This window comes from Vespa crabro, chromosome 2 (genome assembly GCF_910589235.1).
Source record: "Vespa crabro chromosome 2, iyVesCrab1.2, whole genome shotgun sequence".
NCBI lineage: Eukaryota > Metazoa > Arthropoda > Insecta > Hymenoptera > Vespidae > Vespa > Vespa crabro.
Genome location: NC_060956.1, coordinates 3,227,735 through 3,242,899, shown reverse-complemented (window position 1 = coordinate 3,242,899; position 15,165 = coordinate 3,227,735). Strand labels below are relative to the sequence as shown.

The following is a 15,165-nucleotide window of genomic DNA, read 5'->3' as shown; positions in this document are numbered from 1 at the left end:
TACAGAGAACTCACGAGGTTACAAGAGCCGCTACCATCGCTTATTGTTAGTCGGCATACGATCGATCGATTTTTCCTTATTTCCTTATATCGTTTTATATTATTTTATTCTCTTTTATTTTATTCCCTTTTATTTTATTTTATTTTACTTTATTTTATTTTATTTCATTTTATTTCATTTCATTTCATTTCGATATATATTTTTTATCTTTATTTTATTTTATTTTTTTGTTGTTATTTTACCCTTTTTTGTTACGCTCGACCAGCAACCCCTGCTGTATAAATTTTCTCTAACCCTCTATACTCCCCTCCTTTTTTTCTCTTTTTTTTCTGTTTCTCTCTCTCTCTCTCTCTTTCTCTCTTTTTGTTTCTCTTTTGCAACGCCAGCTAGCAACAATCAAACACATTGAAAACGATCGTGGTAACGAGAAATTTGATTGGTCAGTGAGTAAAATTCGTCAATTGCCGTCTCTTTTTCCTGTTTTTTATTTATTATTATCATTATTATTATTATTACTATTATTATCATTTTTTGTTCTTTATTACTGTCGTACGTGTTGTACGATTTTAATTGCGTAATATTGTCGAGAGATAATTGCTCGTTTATATTTCAATTTCGTATAATCTCGTAGAAATTTGAATATATGCATATACGTTTCGTCGAAATGTTGTAAATAGATTTGAAGACAGGAAATGATATTTGGTGGCGTTTGTATAATGGAAAGATCGTACGAAAGATATCATCCAATCACCATCGATGGATCGTTCTACATAGATTTCATAGGTTAACATGATGTATCTCTTCTTTCTCTCTCTCTCTCTCTCTCTCTATCTCTCTATCTCTCTATCCATCCATCCATCTATCTATCTTTCTTTCACTCTCTTTCTCTATCTATCTCTCTCTCTCTCTCTTTCTTTCTTTCGCTCTTTGATTTGATGGAATTTCGCCAAAAATTTAATTCGATTAAAACGGACCAATGAATATAATTGAGTGAATAGAATATTTTTAGGAAAGGTATTGGTAGGTCAGGTTAGGTTAACTAGATACTAAAAAGGCGGGATTTTAAACATCCGTCGATAAAAGCGGAATTCTGAGGGAGAGAGAGAGAGAGAGAGAGAGAGAGAGAGAGAGAGAGAGAGAGAGAAAGAGAGAAAAGAGATAAAGGATCATACGCTCGTTCGATGAAAAAATATGAAATATTGACGAATTTCTAACGAAAACGTACAAACGCGAACTAAACCATGATTCTTTTATCTTTATTTTTAATTAACAAATCTTGGTATTGGTTTGTATGCAATGTGTGTACGTTCGTTGTATGTGTGTATGTGTATATATAAAAGGTGGGGTAGCTGCATATGGCGGAATATTACGAATTTATTTATTTATTTATTTTTTTTTTTTGAAGCTACATATCTCGAAGGCATACATCTTTTTTAACACCCGAATCTCTGTATTTGTTTGTTATAATATACAGGATGGGTTCGAAGTTAACAAGTTATTTAAAAAATCGACTACTCTTTCCTCGAGACTTCTTTTTATAGGTTAAATTTTGTGTTCATTTTATTTCTTTTGCTTTTTTGTTTATTTCTTTTTTTTTCTTTTTCCTAATCGTAAAATTACAAGCCTATTAACCTTTGATCGGGTCTATAATAACGATAATATCCTTTTTCAATTTCGTAGCTACATACATACATACATGCGTGCATAAATACATGTATACATATATTTCAAAGGTGTGCATCTCTTTAACACTTAATTCCTATGTTGCCTGTTACAATATATAAGGTGGCTCCATAGTTTCTAAGTTGTTCCAAAAATCAATTACTATTTTTTATTTTTATTTATTTTTTTTTTTTCAAGACTTTTTCCAAGCTAAATATTTCCCTTTTTTTTATTTCAAAAGTACAAACCTAGTAACTTGTAACACGGCTAAGAACTTTTGTTCAGTCCTGTAATTGATAATGTTCTTTTGTTTTTTCAATTTTAAAACTACGTACGTATATCCAGAAGGCATGTCGCATCTGTTTAACACCTGATCCTATATCATTTGTTATAATACACAAAGTATGTTCATAATTCTTAAATTGTTACAGTAATCAATTTTTCAAAGATTTTATACAGTAATCTTTTTTCGAGATTTTTTATAGGTTAAAGTTTTTCTTTTCTTTTTTTTTTTTTTTTTCAAATCATAAAACTATACAAGCCTAGTAACTTTTCATTTTGATTATGATTTTGATTTTAAGATAGAAACATTTGGCATATCTTGTAATTGTTAATAATCCTTTTTTTTTTTTTTTTTATAATTTCAATACTACGTAATTATTACATATATCTCTTAGGGTATCTCTTTAATACCTTATTTACACACGTCTTATTGTTCGTTACGATAGAATTGATAATATTTCTCAACTTCTTAATTGACAATACATATATATATACGAAGGTGTTCGTTTACAATGTGCTGAATAAAGATCATATGTCACGCGTACTTTAAAACGAAAACATGACGTAATAGTTAGAACAGACCGAGAATATTCCATTTAGGAATAATTAACATTGTAAATGCTCTTTTTTTTCTTTTTTTTTTTTTTTGCAAATATAATGATCAAGTAAGACGACAAAAATTTTGAGTTACATCATATTTTCGTCTTCTTCGAGTTATACATATAGGGAAAAAGAAATAAAAAAAACATTATATTTTGATTTAAATTTCAATTATTTATTGATAAAATTAACGATGCACATTTTATTTGATTTGTTACGATTTATACAGAGTAAATCAACTGCTGATACAATCGTATGTGTAGCGATAATATAAATTCTTTTTCTAAAAGATTTTTATTGTAAAAAAAAAAAAAAAAAAAAAAAAAAAAAAAAAAAAACAACAAAAAAGAATCCTCTCTCATATTTTATAATAAGAATAATGTTTATATTGGGACGAATAATTGTGTTTATATTGTGAAATGCTATCCAACAATTGCAACAAAGATAAATAACGTAGTATAAAATGAATTAATATAAAATGAAATTAATATCGATGATAAATATAATGTTTATGTCGTCGGAAGTGACGGTATTTATATTACATAAAACGCAATGAAACAATTCCAAACCGAAATAAATAATACAGATGATGAATATAATATGAATTAATTTTGATGGCAAACATAATGTTTATATTCGATTGGATTAATGACGTTTCTATCGTAAAACAAAATGAGAAATTATTACAAATCAAGATAAACGATTTGAGATGATTATTTATATAACATGAATTAATTTTATTATATCAAAGATAATGTTTATATCGTTACAAATAATTCTGGCTTTGTGTTTTGTAATATATTCTTTTTCAATGGAATAAAACGATCATTGTGCCACAATCGTCGTCATTGAATTTACAATTGATAGTTTTCAAATTATAATTTCGAATTGGTTCGGAAGAAATTTCAATTGTTGATTAAATTAAACATCGAGATATCTTTTATACATTTTTATTTCTTTCTTTTTTTTTTTTTTATTTTTTTTTATTTTTTATTTATTTATTTTGTTTTCTTTTATTTTTTGAAATTAAATAAATGATACATTTGTTAAACGAACGAACGCATTCTCGTTTCGATCACCTATCACCCCCTGCCAACTTCGCCTATATCTCTCTCCTTTCTCCTACGCAGTTATTTACTATTTTTCTCTTCTAAAAGTGGAAATCGCATTGACGATGCTTACGAATATCGATATTATTACACATTATGTCGCAATCGTTCTAGATATGTAACATGACGTTCTATTTCTAAACAAGAACAATGGCCGAATACATTTCGTAGTTGTATATATATATATATATATTATCAATATTTGAAACAACAAGTTCGTAACATTCAGGAAGAGCCTATTCGTTCAACTGAAAATCGATGATTCCGATGCTTGACCGATATTTAGAAAAAGAATTATCGATAGTTTGCGAATTGCTTCGAACATTCTGCATACATACATATATATATATATGTGTGTGTGTGTGTGTGTGTTTGTATATCTGTGTGTATGTGTTTGTATATCTGTGTGTATGTGTGTGTATGTGTATCTATTTGTGTACATATGCATACGTGCTTAAATGCAAGCATGTATATATGTATGTATGTACGTATGTATGTATGTATGTATGTATGTATGTATATATATATGTTTATATATGTACATATGTATATACGTATGTGCATATGTACATGACGTCGATATTATTATCTCGATATTTGTATTACTCGTAATCGATCAGAACAATAGCTTAATATCCTCGATATTCGAGATATTAATTATATAGACGATTATACGAAATCGTACGTGCTATGTATTATACCGAATTAATCTCTAGACGCACATGTATGAATATATATATATATATATATATATATATATATATATATATATATATATATATGTACATGTATATGTATATGTATACAACTTTGGCGCACATTAATTACGTAGTTAAAATTAAATTAAATAGTATATGTATGTAAATTTGATGATGATGATGATAATGATAATAATAATGATAATGATAATGATAATGATAATGATAATGATAATAATAATCATTATTATTGTTGTTGTTATTATTATTATTATTATTATTATTATTATTATTATTATTATTATTATTATTATTAATATTTAATATTGATAACATTATTTATTATATCATTAAAAATAGTAATAATAATAATAATTATTATTAATTATAATAATAATAATAATAATTATTATTATTATTATTACTATTATTACTATATTACTATTATTATTACTATTATTATTACTATTATTACTACTATAAATTGATTGAAACAATTTGAAAATTCAATTATTACGTATATACCATACGACAAATTCTTGCGAAATATAAGATATCATAAATCATAATTTCTCGTGACTTATAATATTTCATAAATTTGTGATAATAAACTTGACGAATATTTTGATTAATTTCATTGCTGATTGGTCAATCATGGCTGATTTTGTCGAACATTCGAGAAGATTTAATATCGACGAATATCAACATTATGTAATAATAGTACTTTACACATATGTTGTGTCGTGAGAGAGACGGAGAGAGACAGAGAGAGAGAGAGACAGAGAAAGACAGAGAGAGAGAGAGAGAGAGAGAGAGGATGTCTGTGTAAGAGAGAGTGAGAGAGACAGAGAGAGAGAGAGAAAGATATACAATAAGATGCAACCCCAAGAGAAAAAAAGAAATACAATAAAAAGTACGTGCGCGTGTGTATGAGTGTATATGTGTAATATGTGGTTGTGTGTGGTGAAAGAGAGAGAATAAATACGTCGAAGGAAAGTATGCGGTAGAGAAAAAGAGAGGAAGAGAGGAAGAATAACAGAGAGAGAGAGAGAGAGAGAGAACGGGTCAGTTCATGTACGACGCCAGGTTTCGCTACGATCGTTCGGTGTTCTCTCATTGCCGGTCGTCAGTAATAAGCTTGATTTTAAAGCAGAACTAGTTTAACATTCAACGTGTCCACTTTATTTTCAATTAAATTCACGAGGATAAGCGTTTGTGTATACTTTGAAATAGATCGAACCTCGCTATAACCGGCATATATTTTTACCTTTGGTGTTTCACATGGTATGTATGTATATATATGTATATATATGTAAATGTGATAATTATATAAAGGAAATAAAATAATGACAGAGAAAGAGAGAGAGAGAGAGAGAGAGAGAGAAAAAATATATATATGTTATATTATATAAATATATTAAATATGTGATATATATTATATAATATAATTATAAAAAATATATAATTATATTACATGTATTATATATATATATATATATTTATTATATTATTTATATATAATATAGTAAATAAATAAATATGTATATGTATATATATATATATATATATATATAGAGAGAGAGAGAGAGAGAGAGAGAGAGAGATAGAGAGAAAGAGACAGACAGATGAAAACAATAAAAGATAATAATCTGTATACGATTAAACGACGATTGAACTTGAATCATGCTTCTTATTTTGTTCGACATTGCTTATGCGTCATTGTCATTGGCCATGGTCATTTGTTGTACGTGAATCGCACGATTTTACGGCAACCTAACCTTTAACTGTCTTTTTATCATTTTTTTTTTTTTTCTTATTTTTTTCCTTTTTCTTCGATTATCATCTCGTTAAGTTCTCTTATAATTTTATTTTTTTTTTAACTTTCTTTCTCTCCTATCGAATGATTTATTTATTTATATATTGATTTACGTATTTATTTTCTCTCTCTCTCTCTCCCTCTCTCTCTCTCTCTCTCTCTCTCTCTTTCTATCTATTTCTATATACATATATAATTCTTTTCGTTTTATTTTCTAGTTTTTTTTTTTTTTTTTTTCGTGTACGTACGAACTTTGTCCACACTCCGAAGATAATTCATTCGGAGGGTGTCGATTATTGGGTATTATGTAATGAAAATGGAAGAGACTATTCGCGAATGCTTTTAACCCGATAGAAAATCACTCTGTGCGCGTCCGATGTGTTTACTTAATTAAGTGAAACTTCGATCGACCGATAAAACATTTGATCTCGATTAGAATTGAGAACGCGGTACTTTTCACATTTCATCCTACCCCTATACTATATGTATAATATAATATGATATAATATAATATAATATAATATAATATAATATAATATAATATAATATAATATAATATAATATAATGTAATGTAATGTAATATAATAGAATAGAAAATAATGCAATATACACACATATACACACACAACTATATATATGTATACAATATATATAAATATATATATATATATTTATATTTATATATATATATATGTTCATCGATCGCGACGATCATCTATTTTTCGTATTTTATTCGTTAATTGGTCAAATGTCCTTCGCGGGAAATTGTTTTCAAGCGTATGTAGGTTGTGCTGCGTAATCAAAAATGGCCGACTCGTTAAAAATACATACATGCAATACTGATCCATTTTCTCTTTCTCTCTCTCTCTCTCTCTCTCTCTCTCTCTCTCTCTCTCTCTCTCTGTTTTTATTTGTCTCTTCGTCTCCCTCTCTTTTTTTACTACGACCTTAACTCAATTGTCTTTGCCAAGAACGTATTAACAAGTAATAAAATAAACTAATTGAATGATTTGAAATCGATATTTCTTTCTTTCTTTTTTTTTTTTTTTTTTTTTTCTTTACGAAAGTACTAATCAATTATATCTTAATTAACTTCTTTGCTTTTATTCTTAAGTTTTACTCTTCGTGTTGGTTTTTATACTTTTAACCTACTATCTCGAAAGAATCTGTATACATTTCATCAAACAATGAAAAAAGTTTAACGGTATGATTATCTAGATACAACTACGATACTGTAATTACTTGCTTAAGAAATTTAATTTCTTTTTTCTTTTTTCTCTCTCTTTTTTTTATTTTATATTATTTTATTTTATTTTTTTTTTATTTTCTTTTTTTTTTATAGATATATATATATACATGTCTCATCGCAATATTTAAAAGTATTTTATATATATGTATTAACTCTGCGATCAACTAAGTTCATTTCATATTTATATATACATATATATAATACAGTATATATATATATATATATATATATATATATATATCATATATATATTATATATATATATATAAATATGAAATGAACTTATTTGATCGCAGAGTTAATACATATATATATAAAATGAGGTTATTAAACGAGAATGTACGAGTAATTCCGATATAATCCGACTTTCGTATTTTAAAATGGCGCTTTAATACAAGTGTAAAATCCAATTTGTTAGACTTAATGAAAGAAATATTTTGTTTTCTCTTTAAGCATCTTATTCATGATTTACATGTGATTTGTTTTTAATTACTTCTTTTTTTTTTCTTCCTCCATTCCTTCTTTCTTTCTTTTTTTTTTTTTTTTATTTTTTTTTTATTTTTTTCTTCTTGTTTTTTTTCTAATTCTTTAACCTCATAGATTTTTGGTTTTCTCTCGTAGCAAAGCTTATCAGTGAAAACACGCATACTTTGTTGCACAGTCGTTCTTTTTATTCACGGTTGTTAGACACGCGCACGCATACACATAAACATATACTTACGTACTTAATGTTAGTCTTCGTAGTAATAATTCTTACTCACGAGTTATGCGTGCATCCGTCCTTTAAGTTAGTATAATCATACTCATGAATTCATTGCCATCGCGACATTCAGCATTTTTTGTCCAGCTCGAATTCATTCGTAAATCTTTTACACGTATATACACTTATCGTATACCATATGTACAAGCGCGCATTTACATGTGGATATAATATATGTGTAGGGAAAATACATATGTATGTGTAGTATGTGTATTTAAATATAAATTTTACTCGGTGTAAGGTGTGCGCGTGCGCACGGACGAACGTACGGCACAAACCGCGATGGAACGCGCGCGTAGATTTAAACAGTCCGTGCAATTCGCTGACATGTTTTCTCGTTCAACCGTAATACAGTATATAATATACTGGGTGAGAAATTTCTAATGGGAGTTGTGTGAAAATAATTTGAGGTAGTCAGTGTACAGGAAACTATTTTTCATCGAGAAGAATTTAATTATTTTGAAAGAATTTCATGAATTAGAGAAATTTTTTAAGTATTTTTTTTATCTCTCTCTCTCTCTCTCTCTCACACACACACACACACACACACACTCTTTCTCTCTGAATTAAATAGTTACAATTATTTAATTAATTTCTTATATATATATATATACATTTTTTTTAAGTGATAGATCATTATAATTCTTAGATTTCAGCAAGAAAAAAAGAATAAGCGTATAAAATATATTATAGTTGATAGAATAATATAAATAATTCAATAAATTTTTCACAAAATTAATGAATATTAATTTAATCAAAAAAAAAATGTCACAGACATATACAGGGTGGAGAAAGAAAGGTTCTTTCTTTCTTTCTTTCTTTTTTTTTTCTCCTCCCCTCATTTAAAACCAGAAACTAGAAAATATATATAAAATACTATATAGCAACCTTGTATATATAAAATACTATAAATAGAAATGGAAACTTTAATAGTAGCATTTATTTTCCACTAATTAGAGGATTAAATGAGGCAGCCTGTGTATATAGATTCATTGATAGGAGAATTAGAACGCTCAGGCGGTCACGATTAGACGTATTAAAAAGATTTCTAAAAACATTCTTTGCAGAGTCTAGTAACGTATACATACATATTGCTATTTATTCACTTTTTGTTTGTTTTTTTTTTTTTTTTTTTTTTTTTTAAGGAAAATAAGGTAACGTTAGAGACCAACGCCATTTTATTTTTTTTTCTTGGTCATGGTGATATAAATAAGAGAGGGAGAGAATGAATATTCGGTCGGGCAAGTGGTCCTTGAAATTAACTGGTTACTTTAGAAAACGGAGTTGGGAATAACCATTTTTCTTCTCTTTTTCTTGCTTCCTCTTTTTCCCTTGTTTTTTTTTTTTGTTCTTTTTGATTATATATATATATATATATATATATATATATATATATATATTTTTTTTCCTTTTTTGTTTTTTTCTTCTGGCAATCTTCGAGAGCGGGAATATGATGGATTAAGAAAAGAGATTCGTCCATACTCTTTTTCTTTTTTTTTCTTTCCTCTCTTTTTTTTTCTTTCCTCTCTTTTTTTTTCTTTTTTTTTTTTTTTTTTTTTTTTTAGGGTCGATCAAGTGTCTCGTGGATTCACGAAAGAAAACGTAACGAGCAATCGCGTTTGTTTTGAGAGTCAAAAGCGAAAGAAAGCTAATTATCCAAAGTAGAGGGACACCTTTTTTTTTTTTTCTTTTTTTTTCTGCTTACCTCCTATCCGTGTACACGATAAAGAAAGAAAGAAAGAAAGAAAGAAAGAAAGAAAGAAAGAAGGGGGAAGATAAAATCGGTGAAAATGGGAGGATAGGGAAAGGAGAGAGGGATGACGGTCGAGGTCGGATAAAGGGAGGAGGATCGCGAGGGTTGACTAAGGTGGAGTCGAGACGTAAATTCGAATGGAAGGAAAGCGTCCGCCCCGAAGGTCTGAAGTCTCTACCGAAAGCTGAACTCTGGCGCATAAAGAAAGACGATATTTGGAAAAAGTATGAATGTCTCGGGTGGAGTTTGAATGCAAATGACTGTCAAGCTCCGGCGGTTCCCCAAGAGAAGGTTGAGGAGGAGAAGGTAGAGAAAGAGGAAGGAAGATGGAGAAGGACGAGGAAGAACACCACCACGAGGCCGAGGCCGACGACGAAGGACGACGAGTGTTAGGGAATCCTTCCTATGAAATGAGATTTGAAGAGAAAGAGAGAAGGAAAAAGGATTCCGCGGCGCCAAAGGCAAGACGACTGCGAAAAATAAAGAAGGAAGGGATCGAAAACGGAAAATGTACCGCCTTCGAGCTGTTCTCTCTTTCTTTCTCTCTCTCTTTCTCTTTTTTCTTTTTCTTTTCTCTTCCCTCAAGGGAGGACGTCGTCGAGTAAAACGGGCAGAGGCCGAAAGCAAACTCCGCGCGGGTGGAAAAGCTCCAGGAATCAGTCGACCGTGTGGAACGCCTACCGTGTCGTTCTTCCGGAAAGCTCCTACTACTCTTATAGCTTCGTTCGTTGTACAACTACCCAAGTCTCATCCTCTCTTATCCTCTCTCATTCTCTCTCTCTCTTTCTCTGTTTTTTTCTCTTTCTTTTTGGCTCTTGCCAGAGGCGCCGACGAGTTCTTCCTTTGTCCCCAGCACTCGTCTATTCCAAGGGGATAAAAGGGAGAAACGGCATAACGTTCCGCAATGTAATTTACCGCCAAGACCAAGACTACGTCGGTTCGCGTGATGATAATCTTTGATAATGGACGCGTGCTACTGCTCCTGTCTTGTTTGTTCTTACATAGAATTGTCTTTGGTCTTTCATGCTTTCTTCCATCAGTTCATTGTTAATACGTTCATACACATACATATACATACACACACTCATACACATACACACACGCATGCACATACATACGCGTACGTGCACGCGCGCGCCTATATCTTATTTAATGTATTGTATATTATTAAAAAATTTCTTTATCTCTTGTTTCCAAATTTAGATATCGATCGGTAAACAAAATGTTAGGACTGTTCCTGCTTTTAACCAGTCTAATTGCATCGACTCTCTCTTTCAACGCCGAGTTAGCTGAACAAGAATGCCCGGTCGACTGTCACTGTCACTATTTCCGTATCAACTGGGTGACCGATTGCTCGGAAAGCAACCTGACCAGCATCTCATATGGTGAACTCAGCCCAAACGTTTATGTACTTGACATGAATGGCAATAATATAAAACGCTTTGGACCATTTCCACATGGTATTAAGCTGAGACGACTTCAGATGGCACATAATCGACTTTCCCAACTCAAATATGAATCTTTTGCTGGGCTGACATATCTCTTGGATGCCGATTTTTCTTTCAACGCCATCACTCACGTCGATTCAGAAGCTTTTAGGTAATATTAGAATACGTTTGTTATATGAAACACGTCATAAGTTTAACTCGTTAAATCTTATATCTAATAGGGACAGTGCAGGCTTGATCACGTTGGAACTTCAGAACAACCCGATAGCAACGGTGAAGGGTCCTTTCCTGAATTGTCGGTCGCTTCTCTATTTGGATTTGAATTCATGCGGCATTCGTAAACTGAATAACCAATTTTTTCACAACACGACGAACCTGAACAAACTCGATCTATCTCACAATCCTCTACAAAGGATAGAACCCGGCCCTTTCGACCACTTGACCAATCTCGAGTATCTCAAGTTGAACGGCTGCAACTTGACTCACTTATCGCCCGATACGTTTGCGCACTTGGAAAATTTGCGAGAACTCGAGATGCAGGAAAACGATTTGCGAATGTTAAGTTGGACTAACGTATTAGCTCCGCTCATTCGTTTGGAGAATCTCGATATAAGGAAAACTTTGATTACCAATTTACCAGGCGATGCTTTCGCTAAAAACTTGTATCTTCGACAATTGGTATTGGCCGACAATGAACTCTGGCATTTGGACGTTGGCAATACTCTTGGTCACAATCTCCACAGCTTGCAATCCTTGGATTTGTCCAATTGTAATCTTCAGGATCGCTTGTCCGAAGAGGCTTTCAAAAATGCCAGTAAGCTTCGAGTATTGAATCTGAGCGGCAATCCCATGTTCGCAGCAGACCTAACTGTAGTCTTACGGCACTTACCTAAGCTTCACAAACTTTCTCTGAGCCATTGTAACTTGCGTAAGTTGCCAACCGCTTTCGAGGTTTTCGAAAATCTCGAAGAACTCGATATCTCTAACAATCCACTTTCGGATGCGTTCGTGAGTTTGTTGAATCCATTAAGCTCCTTAGAATATTTAGACATGTCTTATTGTAATCTCGGTCACGTTGCAAACAATACCTTCGCCCAAATGACATCGCTTAAAAAGCTAATATTGTCAGGAAATAAGCTTCATTCATTGGAGGAAGGTTTGTTCGCTAATTTGACGAGATTGGAAAGTTTAGAGATGAATAATTGTGACCTTCGCAATCCTATCGATCTAAAGGTCTTCGGTGATCACAACATCACAAACGTGATCGAATTGAAACTCAGTGGTAATCCACTTAGCATCCCCGACGATGGAGCCCTCCTGCCTGCGCAATTATCCAATCTCGAAATTCTTGACATAAGTAATTGTGATCTTTCTCAATTACATCAGAACATATTCTCGAAGACTAAAAAAATAACACGATTAAATCTTTCTGGCAATGAAATATCCGGAACGGGGGATTTGACTTGCTTGAGAAAACTAAGATCATTGGAATATTTAGATGTCAGCAACAATAATTTACGTACCATCAATCCTAAGGTCTTTAGATCAAATCCAAATCTTTTGTCGGTTAATCTTTTAGGGAATCCATTCCTTTGTAATTGCTCGATCGTAGAAATGTGGGACTGGGCTGAAAAAGTAAAGAACGATCTTCATGTACTAGTTGGTAGTCGGCCTGCCAACTTTGGAACAGGTGCTGAAAAACTTCGAAAGAGTTTAACTTGCACTTACGACGAAGATACCTATCGTACCATCATAGATCAAAGTAAATCGATGGGTCGTAAGGGTGATATAACGCCAAGTCGTACGTGGGTGAAATACATTCGCGAATCGAATTGTCCTCGTCGTTCATGATATACAATGAAAACTCGGCAACATCCTATATTGGGCCTGTTCTATCAACGAACGTGTAAAACCAGGCTCGAACTCTAAACGTTCTAATAATTTTGAATGTATGTCGATTGTATGAAACTCATATTTCTGTTTATTTTTATTTTATTTTAATTTCTTTTTTCTTTTTATTTCTTTTGTTTCTTTTTTTTTCTTTTTTTTTTTTTTTTTTTTTTTTTTTTTGTTTGTTTGTTAGTTTGTTTGTTAGTTCCTTCTTTTTTTCTTTCTCCAAGAGAATTGAGCTGCGACGAACAAACAACGAGAAGGCAGATATTCTTTCTCGTACTATCGATCAAAACTTATATTGAATATTTTCTCAAATTTGTATTATATTTTTCTTTCGGATTAACGATTTGAATTTTATATACTCTTGTGAAACGTTATATTATCTGACATTTAAATTGAACAATAGGTTTCTAATATATATATATATATACAATGTATGTATATATATATATGTATACATAAATGTGTCTTACTTTATCTCAAGGACTTCGAAACGTTAGACATATAATTTACATTAAAAGCATATTTCGAAGTTAAAATGTTTTTTTTTTTTTTTTTTTTTTTTCTTCTCCTTTTACGAAGAAACGATACAATTTCATGTTTTTTTTGTTCTTTCGCAAACGTACTTCTTGAATCTTCGTTCGATCGACGATAATTATATAATAGTCTCGTAGAAACTATTATAGCGCTTTGTTCTCGAGAAAAATCGATCATAATCGTTAACTGCCAAGCGAGAAGTGTGCGAGTAAACAAAATGAATAAAAAAAATCAAAATAATTAATTGCTATATAATAGGTATGCGAAGTCGATCGTAGGGGAAATAAGTACTAAAATTAGATCTTATTTATAAGTTTATTGAAAAAAAAAAAAAAAAAATATATATATATATATACTCTATTATTTAATAATTATATAGTTGAAAAGTTTGTCAGGAAATGAATTTATCTCTCGTAGACTTTTTTTTGAATTTTAAATCTTATAATTATTGTATGAGAGAGAAAGAGGGAGAGTAAAAGAAAAAAAGAGAGAAAGAGAGAAAGTGAGAAAGTGAGAGAGAGAAAGAGAGAGGGAAAGAGAGGTCATAAGAGACGATACTCTTGTAAATTTTACATATATATATCTTTTTTTTCCTATCTGACCCATCGATTTGTTTGTTTTATATATGTTTATATATATATATTATTATATCATATTATATTATATTATATTATATTATATTATATTATATTATATTATATTATATATATAGATATAATTTCCTACATAGTTGTTTTTTTAGGAAAAAAATATTAAAAAAGAAAAAAAAAAGATAAGAAAAAAGAATCTTAATATTATTATTTAATCGAAATAAGTCGCTGGAGTGTCTCTACTCGAGATAAAAAAAAAAAAAAAAAAAAGAAAAGAAAAAACAAAGAAAAAGAAAAAAAAGAAGAAGAAGTGATCCCTCTCTTATTTATAAGTACATATATATTTGTTTTCGAATATCATTACGAATATGTATGTTGATACTTCGGGCTTATAGAAAAAAAGTTATGTCAAAAAGAAAAGAAAAGGAAAAGAAAGGAAAGGAAAGGAAAGAAAAGTATAACGTGTAAAAGAAAAACATTTCCCTCGCGTTTTCATATTTGTCAATGTATAAAATGTCGACACCCGCAGAGAGTAAATGCATCGGCGATCGACTGCGATATAAAAAGTAAAAAAAAAAAAAAAAAAAAAAAGAAAGAAAAGAAAGAAAAGAAAGACATATAATACAAATTATGTACATACGTTTGTCGTTGCGTTTGCGAGTAAACAGGCGGATAAGAAAAGAAGAAAAAAAAAAAATAATAATAATAATAATAATAATAATAATTATAATAAAGCAAAAAAGAAAAAAAAAAAAAAAGAGGAAAAA

General features: G+C 30.3%; 1 protein-coding gene across 2 annotated transcripts in view; it reads left to right on the top strand.

The window, feature by feature from the left end:
- Positions 1 to 14,286, top strand: part of LOC124433153 (leucine-rich repeat-containing protein 15-like) — a 14,526-nt gene extending 240 nt beyond the window's left edge. Inside the window, exons 1-3 of one of the 2 annotated variants that reach the window (XM_046982837.1) lie at positions 5,424 to 5,635; positions 11,134 to 11,529; positions 11,600 to 14,286. In XM_046982837.1, coding sequence (XP_046838793.1) covers positions 11,153 to 11,529; positions 11,600 to 13,229 — 2,007 coding nt within the window. In that variant the 5' untranslated portion in view covers positions 5,424 to 5,635; positions 11,134 to 11,152 and the 3' untranslated portion in view covers positions 13,230 to 14,286. Of the gene's footprint in view, positions 1 to 5,423; positions 5,636 to 11,133; positions 11,530 to 11,599 lie in introns of those variants that run through there. The other variant, XM_046982836.1, reaches the window with a different exon arrangement.
- Positions 14,287 to 15,165: the final 879 nt, after the last annotated feature.